Source organism: Oncorhynchus clarkii, chromosome 11 (genome assembly GCF_045791955.1).
Source record: "Oncorhynchus clarkii lewisi isolate Uvic-CL-2024 chromosome 11, UVic_Ocla_1.0, whole genome shotgun sequence".
In the NCBI taxonomy this organism is placed as follows: Eukaryota; Metazoa; Chordata; class Actinopteri; order Salmoniformes; family Salmonidae; genus Oncorhynchus; species Oncorhynchus clarkii.
In genome coordinates this window covers 36,910,201-36,929,829 of record NC_092157.1, presented here as the reverse complement: position 1 = coordinate 36,929,829, position 19,629 = coordinate 36,910,201, and the positions used below count along the sequence as shown (strand labels likewise).

The 19,629-nt window shown below is 45.0% G+C and overlaps 1 protein-coding gene across 1 annotated transcript in view; it reads right to left on the bottom strand.

Annotated features, from left to right (window-relative positions):
• The window catches only part of LOC139420483 (protein scribble homolog), a 128,224-nt gene that overhangs the window by 40,161 nt on the left and 68,434 nt on the right, over positions 1-19,629 (bottom strand). Inside the window, exons 5-18 of the mRNA XM_071170681.1 lie at positions 19,360-19,416; positions 17,502-17,565; positions 15,490-15,564; positions 14,403-14,547; positions 13,934-14,052; positions 13,567-13,766; positions 13,045-13,211; positions 12,406-12,533; positions 10,584-10,709; positions 10,172-10,354; positions 9,529-9,930; positions 6,156-6,218; positions 357-446; positions 100-177 (exon numbers count right to left, since the gene is read on the bottom strand). Coding sequence (XP_071026782.1) covers positions 100-177; positions 357-446; positions 6,156-6,218; positions 9,529-9,930; positions 10,172-10,354; positions 10,584-10,709; positions 12,406-12,533; positions 13,045-13,211; positions 13,567-13,766; positions 13,934-14,052; positions 14,403-14,547; positions 15,490-15,564; positions 17,502-17,565; positions 19,360-19,416 — 1,897 coding nt within the window. The remainder of the gene's footprint in view (positions 1-99; positions 178-356; positions 447-6,155; positions 6,219-9,528; positions 9,931-10,171; positions 10,355-10,583; positions 10,710-12,405; positions 12,534-13,044; positions 13,212-13,566; positions 13,767-13,933; positions 14,053-14,402; positions 14,548-15,489; positions 15,565-17,501; positions 17,566-19,359; positions 19,417-19,629) is intronic.

The following is a 19,629-nucleotide window of genomic DNA, read 5'->3' as shown; positions in this document are numbered from 1 at the left end:
CCTGTTCATGGACCTTGACCATGAATGCACCATGGCTGCAAACAGGCATAAGAATGGGCACCCATACGCTTATCAAGCACGCACATGCACACACTTTACCTCTAGGAGTTTGTCTCCCACTTTGACCCCAGCCTGCGCTGCAGGGCCCTCTTCAGACACCCTGGAGATGAAAATTCCCTGGAGGGACAGACAAGTACACAGTCACAAGTCTCAATCAGTCCCCAGCATGTGTCCAAAATAATATCGTCTTCCTATGCAGTGCACTATTTTGACCAGGGCACTGGTTCCCTATAGAGAATTTGGGACACAATCCATCTGTACATTTAGGAGTCTCCACAGCTGTCCTCGGCCCTCACCTCATCATCCCCCTTGTAGGGTGTGGATCCCTGTCCTCCGGCTATGCTGATGCCCAGGCCCCCAGTTTGACGTAGAATGGTCAGGGTGTACTGGAAACGGAGGAGAGGGGGTCAGCGCACTGAGCGGAGTCGCCTCATACAACAGCCCTATCCTCAGACAGGACAGGAAGGAGGAGGGCTCACCACACTCCACTTGACACAATTGTTTTTAACAAGATGATACTTTTGGGTCAAATGTCAATTTGAAGGTTGCTGCATATTGTGATGAACCAACTGATAATGTGATTACGTGTAATGTTGATTGGACAGTAAATGAATTTAATTGACTATTTATTTAAATGAAGTCAAGTGGAGTGGGTGAACCCCCTCTCCACTCAAAATGTGGTGCCGATCTGGGGAGTGCGGCATGGATAGACTAGGGACAGACAGACGGGATGGACAGGGCTACTCTGGTCTCAGGGCTAAACTCAACTCAAGTGTATGTCGAATGAGAAAAGGCCTGAGTCTTGCCTTCCATCTCTCCGTACAGAGAGTAGCTACAGTAACTTATTAAAAAGGTGGCCATTTTGGAGTAGAAATATCATTAACGGTAGTACTAAACAAATTACCCATCATATCACAAGGCATTGACATTAGCCCAAAGACGCACAGTGAAACGACTCGACACACACGTAATCCTTTTGACATAAAACATGAAGGCTAGTTTCAGACACAATACTCGGTCATGGAACAGTCACATCAAAGGTGGTGTGTGGGTCTAAACTGGATGTGTGAATGCTGTCCGCGCAAGCTGTGCAGAGTGGGAGTAAGTGGGGGATGAGGGTGAAATATAAGTGGGAGAGAAAGAAGAGGAAAGAAATAGTGAAGTGAAAGAGTGCTGTGTTCTGGGGTGGGGGGAAGGGAGTGGAGGTTCATTCCAGTGTGTCGTCGTCAAAAGGCTCCGTTCTCTCACAAACTCGTTGTCACCGTTGCAGAACGCTCATGCAACAACGGGCAGCGCAGATGCACAATATGCACGTACCAACCATTCCATAGGCATCCTCACCAGAAATGCAGACCCAGTCACCAAGGCCAACTATCACGCCTCCATAACCAAAGCCACCAACATAAAATAATCAGTAGGTATCTTGTATCTTATTAGTTAAGTATGTGCTACCACCCAACGACACTATTCAATCCTTTCAAAATAATACACATTTAAATAGTAGATATGTATAGAAATATTGTACAAAATGAATCAAAATCCAGGCGTCATCATCTCCCATCTAGACTACTGCAATCCTGTTGGCTGAGCTCCCCGCTTGTGGCATCAAACCACTGCAATTGATCCAGCACACCGCAGCCTTCCAAATTCATCCATGTGACCCCGTCCCTCCACACACTCCACTGGCTTCCAGTCGAAGCAAAGGGAACTGCCCCTCCCTATCTTCAGGTTATGCTCAAACCCTACACCCCAACCCGAGCAGTCCTTTCCGCCACATCTGGTCTCTTGGACCTCCCACACCTACGTTGGGTCAGCTCCCACTCAACCCAGTCAAACCTCTTCTCTGCCCTGGCAGACCAATTGGATAACCAGTTTCCGCGACGCTAGGACAGCAGAGTCCCTGCCCATCTCCTGAAAACGTCTGAAACCCAACCTCTCCAAAGAATATCTTAGAATATCCACCCTAAAAATAAATATGCATATATACACACACACTGAACAAAAATATAAACGCAACATGTAAAGTGTTGGTCCCATGTTTCATGAGCTAAAATAAAAAAATCACAGAAATGTTCCATACGCACAAAAAAAGCTTATTTCTCTCAAATGTTGTGCAAACATTTGGCTACATCCCTGATGGTAAGCATTTTATTTCAACCACCTGACAGGTGTGGCATATCAAGAAGTTAATTAAACAGCATGATCATTACACAGGTGCACCTTGTGCTGGACACAATAAAAGGCCATTCAAATGTGCAGTTGTGTCACACAACACAATACCACAGATGTCTCAAGTTTTGAGGGAGCGTGCAATTGGCATGCTTACTGCAGGAATGTCCAACAGAGCTGTTGGCAGAGAATTGAATGTTAATTTCTCTACCATAAGCCACCTCCAATGTCATTTTAGAGAATTTGGCAATACATCCAACCAAACTCACAACCGCAGACCACGTGTAACCATGCCAGCCCAGGACCTCCAGATCTGGCTTCTTCACCTGCGGGATTGTCTGAGACCAGCAACTTGGACAGTTGATGTTTTTCTGTTTGTAATAAAGCCCTTTTGTGGGGAAAAACTCATTCTGATTGGCTGGGCCTGGCTCCCAAGTGGGTGGGCCTATGCCTTCCCAGGCCCACCCATGGCTACGTCCACACCCGTCATGTGAAATCCATAGATTAGGGTGTAATTAATTTATTTCAATTTATTGATTTCCTTATATGAACTGTATGTAACTCAGTAAAATCATTGACATTTTTGCATGTTGCGTTCACATATCTTAGTGTGTCATCTTAAAGCTTAATTTTAAAATGGGGTCACGTGAGAAAAGGTGTGCTTGGTTCATAGGACCAGGGTTACGTCAGTAGCCTCCAGTTAAACCGCCAGATGCAGCTGTAATAAACAACGTGGTTTTCTTCCTGCAAATGTGGCTTCATCTTTTGAATGCTTTAATCTACAACATATTATGACCCCATCACTGGCGTACTGTTTGCATCTACTATGCCCACAAGCCGTTAGAAAGTAGTGGACAAGACCAGGCACTAAATCAGACTGGTGGGGAAATAACGTCAATTATGTTCTTTCCTACACAGAATATCATACAACATCATTACCTGATGACTTTCTGAACTTCACAATACCTTTCTGATGCATTTCAGTCACTTCAAACCATACCGTCTTCAGATTGAAATACTGTCAAAAATACTTTGACTAATGTTCAAACTTAGACGTCAAACAGCATCAAGGTTCTGGTCTAATGCTTCTAAAAATGTTAGGCATAACCATGTTCCTGGAGAGCTCAACTAGTGGTACACCTCACAGATTATGGTGTATGTTCTGTTGGTGCAACTGTCATAGCCTAAATTAAAATAGTAAACACTGACTGTTTATTTCAGAACTTTGTTTTACGTGGTAGAGTCCCGAAAACATTTGGTTTTCAAAATAGGGATCGCTGGCCAAAAGAAGTTTGGGAACCCCTGGTCTATTAACTAATTTACTACCCGGTGATGTCACCAGGCAGACTAAAACTTCTTCCCACAACAACAAAAAAGGTGACATTTCAGGTGGTAATTTTCACAATATTATTCCAACCTTAGTGTGGAAATCTATATTAAAACACAGGAAAATCATGTTTTTGACTGCACTGGGCCTTTAAGTTCTTGATAAGTTGCTTTGTGGTTCTTGAGCTATTCAGCAGTGCAAACCGTTTAGCAAAGTGCTTACCCTCTGGACTAAAATGTCTGGAAAGAGCCAGCGTGTTCCTTTGTCATATCATAATAGATGTAGGGCGTGGTACCATGATGAGAAAGAACAGCATTTTATTTTTTGATAATGCACATACATGTTCTCACAAAGAAATCCTTCAACTACTTTAGATGGTTTAGATACCTTTAACAAAACACATTTCTCTGGGTTAGAAGTTGCAATGTGTGTGCCAGATCCTGCTGGACACACCGGTTGAGTAAATGTAAAACCTGAAAGATGGTGCTGAAAGAAGATGGACCTCCTCCATCACAGACAGCAGCACCAGTAACCTCATTCACTCACTCAAGGGCCACACAGCCTGAACAGGATGATGAAGAACGGGAGAAGGACGAGCAACAGCGTGGTAGAACTTGAGAATGGGGTAGGGCGTCATTGATGGGTAAACACTTGTTTACCAATTACATAGAACTTCTTCATTACAATTGTATAACCATATTGTTTTATATTCGGAAAGTATTCAGACCCCTTGAATTTTTCTACATTTTGTTACATTACAGCCTCATTCTAAAATGTATTAAATAGTCCCCCCCCCCCCTCAGTCTACACACAATGCCTCATAATGACAAAGCAAAAACAGGTTTTTAGAAATTTTAGCAAATGTATTAACATTTTTTACTGAAATCTCATAATTACTTAAGTATTCAGACCTTTTCAGTATTCAGACACCTGTATTTGGAGAGTTTCTCCCATTATTCTCTCAAGGACATCCAAAGACTTGTCCCAAATCCACTCCAGCATGGTCTTGGCTGTGTGCTTAGGGTCATTGTCCTGTTGGAAAGAGAACTTTCGCCCCAGTCTGAGATCCTGAGCACTCTGGAGCAGGTTTTCATCAAGGATCTCTATACTTAGCTCCGTTCATCTTTCCCTCATCCTGACTAGTCTCCCAGTCCCTGCTGCTGAAAAACATTCCCACAGCATGATGCTGCCACCACCATGCTTAACTATAGGGATGGTTCCAGGTTTCCTCCAGACGTGATGCTTTTGGCAAAATCCAAGCGGGATGACATGTGCCTTTTACTGAGGAGTGGCTTCAGTCTGACCACTCTACCATAAAGGCCTGATTGGTGGAGTGCTTGCAACCTTACAGTTAACTAGTCCAATGCTCTAACCACCTGCCTCTCGTTGCACTCCACAAGGAGCCTGCCTGTTACGCGAATGCAGTAGAAGCCAAGGTAAGTTGCTAGCTAGCATTAAACTTATCTTATAAAAAACAATCAATCATAATCACTAGTTAACTACACATGGTTGATGATATTACTAGATATTATCTAGCGTGTCCTGTGTTGCATATAATCTGACTGAGCATACAAGCATACAAGTATCTAAGTATCTGACTGAGCGGGGGTAGGCAGAAGCAGGCGCGCAAACATTCATTCAAACAGCACTTTCGTGCGTTTTGCCAGCAGCTCTTCGTTGTGCGTCAAGCATTGCGCTGTTTCTGACTTCAAACCTATCAACTCCCGAGATGAGGCTGGTGCCATAATAGCGTTTCAAACTTCACTCGCTCTGAGCCTTGGGGTGGTTGTTTCCCTTGCTCTGCATGGGTAACGCTTTTTCGATGTGGTGGCTGTTGAGGTTGTGTTGCTGGTTCGAGCCCAGGGAGGAGCGAGGAGAGGGACGGAAGCTATACTGTTACACTGGCAATACTAAAGTGCCTATAAGAACATTCAATAGTCAAAGGTTAATGAAATACAAATGGTAGGGAAATAGTCCTAATACTTATTTTCCACCATAATTTGCAAATAAATTCATTAAAAATCCTACAATGTGATTTTCTGGATTTTTTTTCTCATTTTGTCTGTCATAGTTGAAGTGTACCTATGATGAAAATTACAGGCCTCTCATCTTTTTAAGTGGGAGAACTTGCAAAATTGGTGGCAGACTAAATACTTTTTTGCCCCACTGTACATACAAACATACATACAATTATTTATAAAAACCTGTTTTCACTTTGTCATTACGGGGTATTGTGTGTAGATTGATGACTTATTTTTGTTAAATATATTTTAGAATAAGGCTGTAACGCACCACAATGTGAAAAAGTGAATAGGTCTGAAAACATTCCCAATGTACTGGATATGACTTAAATCCTATAACCCTTTGACCATATAAAGTGTTACTCCTGCATCCTCCCCTTCAAGTTCTACTACACTGGCGATCCGATGGAGAGTTGTGGTGGGAATCTCTCTGGGCATTTGGCTTGGATTAATCATTGATTTATGTGAGTTATTGTTTGTTTTTCCCCCCCAACTGAGAGCCAGCGGGTGGGTGAATGGGTGAGTGGGAGAAGGAGAGAGAACGAGAGTGGATGGAGTGAAAGAGAGTAGGTACAGACCTCTTCCTCCTCAATTCGAGCAGGCTCAATCAGGAGATTATTGACTTGATCAAATGACACCCCCTGTTAGGACAGGAACCAGCGAGAGGCATGCGGATTAGTGAGGCCAAAGTAACTAATATGCACACAAGCATACTCTAACCAAATCCATTCAAATCAGAAGAAAAATAACACACACTTCAAAATAACACACACACACACCACGCATTCATTCAGCCACTGGGATAAACCCCAAAAGGTCATATACACTATTGTATAGTGTGTGAAGTAAGGACATTTATTATGGCCAATTTGATTTCCAGTGGAGGTCCTTTGAACAATGGCAACACCAGTCACACACATCACTCACTCCCCAGCCACCAGAGGCAGATGCAGGCAGGGGTGGAAACTCGAGACCCAGAATAAGGCGAGCTACAGGCCACACAGGGACAGCAGCTTGTGTGCAGAAAGAGAAATGGGGGAAAGAAAGCAGTGGCTCCCAAAGCAACGTTCCCTCCAGCCTATAGACAGACACCACAGTAAACCCTTTGACCTGGGTAATACACATTCTAATGTGCAGTAGTCTTTCTCAGATTTAGTTGCACTTGTCAATCAATCAACAACCCCAAAAAACAGATTATATAAAAATCAGCCATTAAGCAATAACAAATCAATTCCAGATCTAGACAGCCTTGTAAAAATAGTGGCTAGATGTGTAAAATGCAAATGTAAATTGTTCTAAGCCATTGATGCGTTGTTATCTTTTAAGATTGAACTCTGCTGCAGATTTGTTCGAAAATAGGTTGTTATGTAGGTGCATACCGCGCACTCCAACAATACTTCATGAATGAAATCAGTTTGTCTGGGTCTCAACATTTCCACCTCTGCCAAGACAAATTCCGGATGGTCTGCAGATTAACAGGCATAGACTCGCACATACACTATATCACACACACACACCCCCACACTCATTCTCTGCATATTAGGTAGCAGCTCTAGTGGTGATTACGATTAATAATCCATTTGAAAGAAAAATAATATCAGGAGCCCTGGTGTACACCTTTACACAAATATAGGAAGGCAGGTCAGGGAGAAGTCATTAACCAATTAAAAACAGAACAGGAGACAGCAAATTATATGGTGAGAAGCATAGTACTGAGGTGGGCAGACAGAGGCATGGTGCAGGGGACTTTATGGCAGGGGGCCAGCAGGGGGCGTCTGGTGCACAGCTGATGGGGTGGGGATTCGTCATTTGATAGACAATCACTTTGTATTAAAAGATTTTATCATTGGCATTATTGACAACTGGTCAAAGAGAGCCGGCAAACTTGACGCGAGAGCTCATAGCAGCCAAAAGAGGGAGCTCCACTCTGAGTTGACTGGGAAGTGTGTGGGTAAACACATGAGTACACCCTATTTCCTTTGTAGTGTACGACTTTTGACCAAGACCCATTGGGCTCTGGTCAAAAGGAGTGCACTATAAATGGAATAGGGTGCCATTTGGTACACAAATAGGACTAAAGGGGTGAAATGTGTCCACGTTTTAAGCATTTAAACAACTCACACTGGATTTGGTTTGTGCTGGTTGTCCATTTGTAAACTGTCAGTCTGTTTGATGACATTTACAAACATTTATCAAATGTTGTTAATGAGAAAGTCCACTCTTGTTAGTTATTATATGTCTTTCAACAGGTTACCGACTAGCGCCATCCTGTGAATGTCTGAGAGAATCCTGCTTGTGTGGGACAGAGAGAGCAACGTAAAAGCACCCGAGTGCAAACTATAAAACTCCCGGCAAACATTCCTGTAAACAAATCGTTTTTCCTATGCAGGGCAACATGACATGCAATGTCATCTCCTTCTCAATCCAATCCAGTGCCAGCAGTCCGGACTGAATGCAGGTTGCAGGGTGACAAGACTGGGGGCTTCTACGCATTTGAGTGTCTTGGGTGTGCATCGAGGCGAACAGGCCACTGACATGTCAGGATGAATAGAACTGGTGTACAAAAGCTTTATTCAACTGTCTGTCAGCTTCATTAGGGCAAAAAACACTAAAGGAAAACGAGCCCATGGTAGTCCTGGCTAATTTGAAATTGGGATACATGGTTAGTGGCGGCAAGTTTTTCGTGACCAGGTGGCCCCAGTTAGTGTAGTCAACTTATCAGAAGGAGTAAAAAACGTGTGGCTCTAAACACGACAACTACATAATAACATGATAGTGAGTGTGTACAGACCTGCCAACCGTGAATAATTTTTATGAGTACCACCTCAGCACGGCGGAGGGACCCCCGGACCTCACGACGCGCTCGCAACACCCAAACTGCTCAAATCACAGGTAAATGCAGCTTTTTTTAGCCTAATAATGATGTTGGCAGAAGACTGCCTCAGTATGAACGGTAAGCAATAGACTTGGTAATTATCTGCTAACTAGAAGGTACAATCAAGGTACAATCAAGGCTCTCCCTAGGATTTTCTGACGAGGTGGTGCTGATGTATGACTAAGGTTGGGTAGGGTGGAGGTCCGGAGGGGGTCAGTCAACTTCCCCCTCAGGAAGTAGGAGCATTTTGCATTATTAAAAAAACCTGTAACTGCCATGTCCTGAACCCTAGTCTTAAATTATCAAACAATGTAAACAATACAAAGTCTCGTATTTGATCCTAAATAAAATTTAAATGGTCTCAATGACCACTTGCACAATTTAGGGGTAATGATTATTGTAATTAACAGGTTTCTTTGTGTGAATAGTCTAGTGAAAATGTAAAACGGGCTTCTTCATTTTGTTTGGGAAGAAAATTCGGAATTACTCAATCATGCAACGTAGTAGTCTAGCTTACTGTAGGCTACATGGAATATGAAACTGAACTAGGCCTACAAGAGCTTGTTCCAGACCTCATCCATCCAGTTAGGTCTAACTACTAGGCCAATCAGCAACATGCCTGGTTGTCGTTGGTGACCTGACTATTATCTCAGCAGCCTGCTGGTGACACACAGCTATATCAAGAGGACCAATCAACAACTGATTCATGAACAAAGGTCTTTTAACCTTTAAGTCCAACATAGCTTTCTGTGAAGGACGGTTTTAGCGGAAGAGTTCGCTCTGCCATGTTTGTTTCCATCAACACAGCGACGTGCACTGAACTACCGTGACTACATACCTTCACCGTAATGACGCCTAATGTGATTGATTAACACACACAATTTGGAAAACACAATCGCGCGCATAGAATTGCGTCATTCTGCACAGTATGCAGAATTTGTGCAGGTTGGCAGGTCTGGTGTACGTTTTAGTTTTGTACTACAGCCCTACTCACTATGAACTATGTAGCCTGTATAGTAATTGTGTTTCCTACCCACCGTCCCCTGACCCCCCCCCCCCCCCCCCCCCCAGTTTACCTTGACCGGCTGCAGGGAAGAGTTGACATGAAGCAGACTCCTCTCCTCCTGCTTTGGCTCTTCTATTCTGTTGTGGCGCTGTGGAGTAACCATACACTCCTCCTCTTCCTCTTCCTCCTTCTCGGGGTCAGGGTGGTGCGAGGTGGGGTGTTGGGCCAGGTGTGCGTCGGGGCTGAAGCCCTGCAGTAACGCGGCCACCGCCTCGGGTTTTGGCAGCTTGGTGATCTTGAAGTGCTTCTTGTAGTGCGGCGTGTCCTTCCTGATCAGACGCTGCTTCTCCGTAGGGAACTGGGGCCTCTGTTCCTCTAGGTCGCTGCATGGGACCCCGTCCCCACCCTCCTCGTCCTCACCGTCCTCATTTCCACCCTGGTATATGGGCTCCTCTGCAAAGTGCACCGTGGGCTGGCGGAAGAAGGGAAAGGATGGTGTGAGTGACGGGAGAGAAAGAAAGAGCAGGGGGGAACCGACCGTATTGAAGACAAGGATCCGTCTCACTGGTCATGGTTATTTAGTTTACCTGACCAGGAAAAAGTGTAGAACTAGGGTACAGAGTTTTCCTAGCCACGAAGTGCCAGGTCTTAAAATTACAGCACCCGTATTAGGAGAGGTGATTGAAACAGACTGTCGTAGTAGTGAAATTCACCTCCACATACTCCACCTCCATCTCGTCTAGCTCCTCCTCCTCCTTTTCACCACGCCCACCCACTAGGCTCTCCCTTGCTGTGGTAATCACGCACCGTCTCTCCTCGTGAGAGTTGGCAGAGGCTGTGCTGTTGGAAGCCGCAGAGTCGTGGCTCTGATTGGACAGATTGCTCAGTCGTTTCTCCTGCAACCACCAATCACACGTCAGAATCCTTAGAACAACGTGCTGGATAAGTGGCCAACAGGTACACACTTAGATTATGTTTCAACAGTACACCTTTACCTATGATCTGTATGGACCACACCCACAGCAATGATGGTTTTTACAGAATGTATGCATTTAAAATGTTAAAAAGCTTCACTCACGGATCTCAAGTATGGTGGCATGTAGGATGTACAGTGGTGTGTTGTACCTCAGTACCAGGAGACTCTGGCTCTCCATCAGGACAGGATATGTAGGCCTCGTTCCTCTTCTCCTCAATCACCTTCTTCATGACCTTCAGCTCACTGGGGTGGGGCGTCGCCCGGCGCTGGAGACCCTGAACAGACACACGCGGACGAGAATCTGTCAATTCCCCAGACTGACAGTTCATCTACAGACACACAAGGAGGAGACCGCCTCAAAAAGTATTTTGCAAACTGTAAATTAGACACAAGAAAAGAACAACAAACTGACTCAAGGAAACTCAAAGACCGAGATGCCGAAACTAGACTGGAATGGAGTCTGCTACTGATTTCCCTGACTGGATATCCCTCCACCATACTACTTTACCCTGTCATGCCCTGTCAGAATAGAAAGAAAGGACAATGAAAGGAAGCTAAGTAATGAACCAGCCATAGAGCGCTTCATTTTAAAACGTGTTGGTTGGTGCAGTGCACGAGTCACATGAACGAAGCTCCTCATAAAGCACTGTTGATGTATTGTATACTCAGCAAAGATAATTCCTAAAAATCCAAATATCTTCATAGTAAAGGGTTTAAACACTGTTCACCATGCTTGTTCAATGAACCATAAACAATTCATGAACATGCACCTGTGGAAAGGTCGACACTAACAGCTTACAGACGTTAGGCAATTAAGGTCACAGTTATGAAAACTTAGGACACTAAAGAGGCCTTTCTACTGAAAAACACCAAAAGAAACATGCCCAGGGACCCTGCTCATCTGCGTGAACGTGCCTTAGGTGTGCTGCAAAAAGGCATGAGTACTGTAGATGTGGCCAGGGAAATAAATCGCAATGTCCGTACAGTGAGACGCCTAAGACAGTGCTACAGGGAGACAGGATGGACAGCTGATTGTGCTCGCAGTGGCAGACCACGTGTGACAACATCTGCACAGGATTGGTACATCCGAACATCACACCTGCGGGACAAGTACAGGATGGCAACAATTGCCCAAGTAACACGAGGAACGCACAATCCCTCCGACTCAGACTGTCCGCAATAGGCTGAGAGAGGCTGGACTGAAGGCTTGTAGGCCTGTTGAAAGCCAAGTCCTTACCAGACATCACCAGCAACAACGTCCCCTATGTGCTCAAAACCACAGTCGCTGGTCCAGATAGGACTGGCAAAAAGTGCTCTTCACTGACGAGTCGCGGTTTTGTCTCACCAGGGGTGATAGTCGGATTCGCGTTTATCATCGAAGGAATGTTACACCGAGGCCTGTACTCTGGAGCGGAATCGATTTGGAGGTGCAGGGTCCGTCATGGTCTGGGGCGGTGTGTCACAGCATTCTGTGTGTGATTTCCTGCAAGGTAGGAATGTCAGTGTTCTGCCATGGCCAGCGATGGGCCCGGACCTCAATCCCATTGAGTACGTCAGGGACCTGTTGGATCTGAGGGTGTGGGCTAGGGTCATTCCCCCCCCAGAAATGGAAGAGTGGGGTAACATCTCACAGCAAGAACTGGAAAATCTGGTGCAGTCCATGAGGAAGAGATGCACTGCAGTACTTATTGCAGCTGGTGGCCACACCAGATACTGACTGTTATTTTTTATTTTGACCCCCCCCCCCCCCTCCCCTCCCCTCCCCTCCCCCCCTTTGTTCAGGGACACATTATTCCATTTCTGATGGTCACATGTCTGTGGAACTTGTTCAGTTTATGTCTCAGTTGTTGAATCTTATGTTCATACAAATATTTGCACATGTTAAGTTTGCTGAAAATAAACACAGTTGACAGTGAGAGGACGTTTCATTTTTTGCTGCGTTTACATGTATAAGTGTATTAGTAGTCTTACCCTGCGCTCTGCAGCCGCCTCATCGTCCTCATCCTGCTTGGTGGTCTCCTCCTGGAACTGGATAACGGACACCCGGTTCAGGTTGCTGTCTATCCAGCTGTCGTCCACACTGTTCTGCAGCAGGTTCTCTGTAGGGAGACAGGATGGAGAGAGGGACCTGGGTTACAAAAACAGTTTACGGGGATTGAAACGGTCATCGTTGTGGTACATGGGAGTTGTGGTGTTATGGGAACATCTTAAGAACATTTGGGTTGAGAGTGATGGGAGAGCAAGAAGGACTCTGGGAGAGGAATGTGCTGCTCGGTGTAAAATTGCACTCGGGTTCTATTTTCAATATTTCGATACGCAGCTCACACTTGATAAGGTAGCTTGGACCTGTTCGCGCTGGCCAAAAGTTTCCAGCGTCACGGGTAAAAAAACAACAACAAAAAACAGACTGATTTTGCAACACCCCAGTGTAGCTCCTATGTTAGAGGAAGGAAAGGGAAGAGGATATGCTTTGAAGGAGGACTTTGGGTTCAGTTGGTAAATAGTGAATAGCCCAGGAAAAAGTTGAGATGGAGAACGGAGCGTGATAGAGATGTGAGAGAGGAGGAGGAAGATGATGTCCACCAGGAGGTAGGTGTAGGGCTAACTCACCCAGGCTAGGGGAGGGCTGCTGGGGCAACAGGTAGACGGTGAGCACCTTTTCCCCGGTGCTCTCGTCGTCCTCCGTCTGGAACTTGAGCATGGGCTGGGACTGGTTCTCTGCCAGCCACATGGCCTTCAGGTTGAGGTTGGCCAGGGCAAACGGCAGGTTCTGTAACCTGGGGACACCACACAACATGGACAAATCATATGGAACGTTTCATTCTGAAGAATAGTCCGGTGTTGCTCAGTTGGAAGAACATTGCGTTTGCAACGTAAGGATTGTGGGTTCCATTCCTGCTGGGGCCACCCATATAAAAATATATGCATGCACTACTTTAAGTCACTTTGAGGGAAAAAAATGTCATAATTAATATTTGTGTTATTATATCATTATTAGACTACAAGATTTGATAAAGGGTTAAGAGAAGCTCAGACTACTTCAGAAGTGGAGTCACTAGATATGTTATTACAGGAGAGAAGTCTACCAACACCAGTGATTTACAGGACCTATATGGGGTGTAGAAGGGTTACCTGTTCCCTGCCACATCCAGAACATGAAGCTCAGTGGCGTCAGCCAGCTCAGCGGGCAATTTGGCCACACGATTGTCTCTGAGGGAGAGCACGTTGAGGCTGGCGCAATCACCCAGCTCATCTGGCACGTCGCCCAGCCGGTTGCGGTCCACATTCAAGTTGGTCAGCTTCTTCAACTTGCCCAGCGAGCGAGGCAGAGTCTATTGAATAAAAACGCGCAACAATAAAACATGTCAAATTGAATGGATGTTTAAAGCTATGCATCTCAAGGGGGATGTTGAAAGGACAAGGCCGGGAGTCTCGGGACAAGGCACATATTGTTCTGTACATTTGTTCTGAGCCAGCGAACTGTTTTTCTAAAATGTACCTGTAAGAGGTTCTCGGTCAGTACGAGTTCCGTCAGGTTCTCACACTCTCCTATGGAGTCACTCAGGTGGGTCAGTCGGTTCTGGTCCACTTTCAGGATGGACAGCTGCTTCAGAGAGCCTAATGAACACGACCCAGGTCAAAAACCGTCACAAGCCTTTGAGTCAGTTTATATGCATAATTTCCCCAGTAGGGGGCAGTATGGTTTTCAGTGCATTACCTTCTATTACATCCAAGCATTGAAAATGCCCAATGTCCATGGGTCTAATTCAACAGTACTTGGTTAAAAGCACACACCTTGACAAAGTACTTTGAAAAACTCAGTTTAGTCTGACAATGAAGCTACTGTGTAAATTAGTTCAGGTGAATAAGCCACCGTACAACGGAACAGCGAATGCCATCAGGCAACCTTTCCTCCCTCTCTCTCACCATCTACCTCCTTCCCCCGCTCTCTCCCATCTCTCCCTCACCTATGCTGTCGGGGACCACCTCCAGGAGGTTGTGTGAGAGCAGCAGGTCAGTGAGGGCCAGCAGGCCGCTGAGCTCTGAGGGCAACTCCTCCAGTCGGTTCTCTGACACGTCTAGACACACGAGTCTCTGCAGGTTCCCCAGCTCCTACAGACAGACAGACAGACACACACACACACACACACAAAGCAATGTCGTTTTTAGTGTGAATACTCCCACTGGAATGTATGTGGTAGGTTTCATACTAGGCTTCGGCAGTACCCAGATTACCATACCTTCATACCGACCTTGTGCCATACCGAGATACTCATAACTGGACACAAGGGGCGCCATTTTCAAACCCCACTGCCAACAAGTACATGTACAATCCTTTAGAGAATGCACATTAAATGCTAACAAGCACATTGCGAACATTTTATACAGTCTCTGACCTAAAGTATTTACAGGACAGATGTATAACTTTATAAGCCGGGACAAGTAACTCAATACTAATAACAGTTTGCTGCATGCACAAAACCAACGCTAGACAGCAAGGCTCTTGATCCAGGAGGGGACTCTGCTGTTTCCAAACAAAGCTTGATTTTGGAAGAAGCTAACCACTGAGCTAGTAAGCTAACTAGCTACTAAAATAGCATACCAAATGCTCAACTGCAGAGCATTTAGCACAGTTTACTTAATAGGTATAAGATAGAGTATCTGGATACAGTATCTAGCTGGCAAACACTTAGTTGTGAGTTCCATACTGTAACTAGATCCCCTTGTGAGTGACTCACAAGGCTCTGGTCTCTTATTTGTGTGCTTGTAAACAAAAATCACATGACTGGGGACTTCCAGGAAAATGAATGACACGATCTTCTTTATCTCCTAACTTATTGCAAAAGTTGACTGCAGGTATTTACTTCAAAATGTATATATATTCACATGTATACAAATAAAACATCAAAGAAATTGTTTCAACGGTAACGAAAAACCATTTCGTGGCTACTTCCAAATATCCCAGTATAAGGTATACCGCCCAAGCCTATATCATACTGAGCAATGTTCTGGTTCTAAGCGAATAAGGGCATGCCAAGCCAGGACCGTACTCACTAGTGGCAAAGAGGAGAGCTGGTTGCGGTCCAACCACAGCTCTCGTAGGTTAGGGAGAGCACCAAGTGTGTCCGGCTGTTAGAGATAGAGACAGAGGGAGGGGAAAAAGAGAAAAGAAAGGTAAACAGAGGACCCAAAGTTGTCTTTGCTCTGCTTCTAGAGCGAGTGGGAACAAACATGCATCCTCCACTGTACTTAAATATGCATCATTTGGGAAGGGGAGAGGAGGCGTCTACATAAACACACATCACACGCCCCAAATACCACCGCACTGGTGGAGTCCCCAAATGGCTGTGGGAAGGGGCAAGATTCACCTGACCAGACAATCAATCATATACACACACCCACACACTGTGCCTGTTCGCTGTGCCCACAAACCACACAGAGGCGGGGGAAAAGCATGTTTTTATCCAAAACAAGATGCTTGCCCTAGCCTGTGTCCTGCACCAATTCAATTTTTTTTAAACGAGGCACAATTAATTTGGGCTCCAAAAAAGCCATTGGGAATCAATCCCAGAAAACAATTCCTGTAAAATGACCCCAGATTGTATTTGAGTGACGCATTACATTAAAAGACTAGCATGCCTGGGAGGGATGAGCAATGTGCAGTATGACAGGCAGGCAGCCAGGCTTTCAGGCGGCAGCATGACGTCAGGTTGTTTGCTCAGCCTCTGCCCGTCGGCTCAACAGGCATTATTTACCCTGTACATTGAGATGACTAGCCAGGCAGGCGTTCCCATGCTAAAAGAAGCAGGACTCAAAGGGCAACATATTACCTACGGAGCGCACAACATTTGACCAGGGCCCTATCCCTTTTCCCTACATAGTACACTACTTTTGGCCAGGGACCATAGTAATGCACAATATAGGGAATAGGGTGCAACATGGGATGCATTCATAGCACACAGGGGCCCTAATGTCCAACAGACCAGTTCCAAGCCATTGTGTTTGTTTGTGGGTTAGATATGTGGGTTAGATGGGTGCTTGTGGTGGGGAAATGTAAGAAGGGTGTTTGGGTAGTGTGTGTGTGTGTGTGTGTGTGTGTGTGTGTGTGTGTTTGCGCACGCCCGCACTTGCTGGACATCAGGGTTGGGGTCAACTCAAATTGAAGGCAGTCAATTCAGGAAGTAAACTTTAATTTCCATAAATAAATAATGTACATCTATATTGAATTCTCTTCTCAATAAACAGAAAAGGAGAAGCTATGTCAAGTTTTTCTGGATTTGAAAATCAAATCACTTCTTGAAATGACCGACTTCAATTCAAATTGACCAACCAAAGATGGTTTAGTACGAAGATAAGTAGAAACGGTTGTCCAATAGAAATCCCTGATCACGGTTGTAGGCGATATCACAGCTCATCCGCAGAATCACGTAATCGGTTCGAAAGGTCATCTCGCTCTAAACTCCACATGTACAGGCCGTCAAATTAAAAAGCACTCTTTCGATAAAGTTGTTATTGACAAAAATGTAAAAGTGTCAGTGTGACACTTTTACAAGTTTGTAGTAATGACATGTTCACCTACTTAAAACATTGGTTTGAATGTTGTGCCTTTAGAAAAAAAACAAAAAAAACAAAGGAATAATTTTTTACTTTTCTCATTGACTTCTCAAACCCTAAACCCCGGTCTGGTGTGCAAAGTCTACTTCACAAGCGTTCCCGGAATGTTGGGTCTCTGGGTTTATAAAAATCTGTACCCCAACCCTGCTGGACATCCAGGGTGTACGATCCTGTGTGGCATGTCCTGTGAGCTGTATATCTAACCAGCTTGTATGCAAGACGTGTTTTGTGGCACAGCATAAACCAGGGTCAAGGGTGCGTATATTTCTATGGCCCCCATGTATGTTGAGAATGTGAGTTATTGTCATGCTGTATATCACACATCCTTTACATAGCGTCTCCGTTGAAAATGGCACCCTATCCCCTATGTAGTTAACCACTTTGTACAAGGGCGCTGGTCAAAAGTAGTGCACAATATAGGGAACAGAGTGCTATTTAGAGATTGTTCTTACCAACACATCCAGTTCATTGCTGCCCAGGTCCAGATGCTCCAGTTTCACCAGGAAAGAGAGTGACCTGGATAAGCGAGAGAAACACATAAATCATAGAAAACACTGATGTAATGGGGACTACTGCACACTCAGACGACACGGTCTCGTTGAAACTCACTCAGCGTTGTGAATATACAGTGCCTTCGGAAAGTACACCCCTTTTTCCACATTCTGTTACGTTACAGCCTTATTCTAAAATGTATAAAAAAAAATCATAATCAACCAACACACAATACTGCATAATGCCGAAGCGAAAACAGGTTTAGACATTTTTGCAAATGAGTTTTTTTTTTTAATTAACAGAAAAACCTGATTTACATAAGTATTCAGACACTTTGCTATGAGACTCAAAATTGAGCTCAGGTGCATCCTGTTTCCATTGATCATCCTTGAGATGTTTTTACAACTTGGAGTCCATCTGTGGTAAATTCAATTGATTGGACATGATTTGGAAAGGCACACGCCTGTCTATATAAGGTCCCACAGTTGAAAGTGCATGTCACAGCAAAAACCAAGCCATGAGGTCGAAGGAATTACACAGATCTGGGAAGGGTTCCATAACATTTCTGCAGCTTTGAAGGTCCCCAAGAACACAATGGCCTCCATCATTCTCAAATGGAAGAAGTTTCGAACCACAGACTCTTCCTAGAACTGGTCACCCGGCCAAACTGAGCAATCGGGGGAAAAGGGCCTTTGTGGACGCTCAGACCATGAGAAATAAGATCCTCGGTTCTGATGAAACCAAGATTGAACTCTTTGGCCTGAATGCCTAGCGTCACATCTGGAGGAAACCTGGCACCATCCCTACGGTGAATCATAGAGGTAGGGACTGGGAGACTGAGGATTGAGGGAAAGATGAACAAAGCAAAGTACAGAGAGATCCTTGATGAAGTCCCGAGTGCTCTGGAGAAGGTTTTCAGACTGGGGTGAAGGTTCACCTTCCACCAGGACAACGATCCTAAGCACACATCCAAGACAACTCAGGAGTGGCTTCGAGACATGTCTCTGAATGTCCTTGAGTGGCCCAGCCAGAGCCCGGACTTGAACCCGATTGAACATATCTGGAGACCTGAAAATAGCTGTGCAGCAAAGCTCCCCATCCATCCTGACAGAGCTTGAGAGGATCTGGAGAGAAAAATGGGGGGAACTCCACAAATACAGATGTGCCAAGCTTGAGGCTGTAATCGCTGCCAAAGGTGTTTCAACAAAGTACTGAGTCATTTTTATTTTACATTTAACCTTTATTTAACTAGGCAAGTCAGTTAAGAACAAATTCTTATTTACAATGACAGCCTACTGGGGAACAGTGGGTTAACTGCCTTGTTCAGGGGCAGAACGACAGATTTTTACCTTGTCAGCTCGGGGATTCGATCCAGCAACCTTTCGGTTACTAGTCCAACACTCTAACCACTGCCGCCCCAAAAGGGGTCTGAATACTTTCCAAAAGCACACTGTATTTATAATCTATATATAAATACATCAACAATGTATTTGAAGGCGACTTCTGGACTGTTACAGTCTGGATCAGATAGACTAACTGATTGTCAGACTAAACCATCACGCCCAATCATTGACACATTCCCACACATGACAAGCTGGTCATTCAGCAAATCACACATTTACAGTCTGTCCCTCTCACAACAACTGTATCCATAGTGAAGAGAGCAAATAATGTTGGTTGCTAGTGAACAGATATACTAGAGAGGACTTTGTGCTTCAAATCACCAGTCATATCATCAAGGTCTCCTTTCTAGGAAATAACCACCTTCCCTAGCATGGAGGGTGGCTGGGACTATGCCAGGCTGAAGAGGGCACTTACGTGGGCAGGGACTTGAGCAGGTTCTCCCTGAGCTCCAGCGTCACCAGGTTGGCCAGGCTGCAGGAGAGAGGGAAGAGAGGACGAGAGAAGAGGAGGAGGAGTTAAGTCTGGTTAACTTTGCATGGCGATTGGTCTCGTCCAACCGGTCACGCAGTCAGTCTGTCTGAGAACCCATTGTGTCATGTAATTACGCCTTTACCAAGGTCTGTCATTTTACAGAACGAGGAGGCTGAATGTTTAGAGTAAGAAGGAAACCTGTGTCGGAGTTGG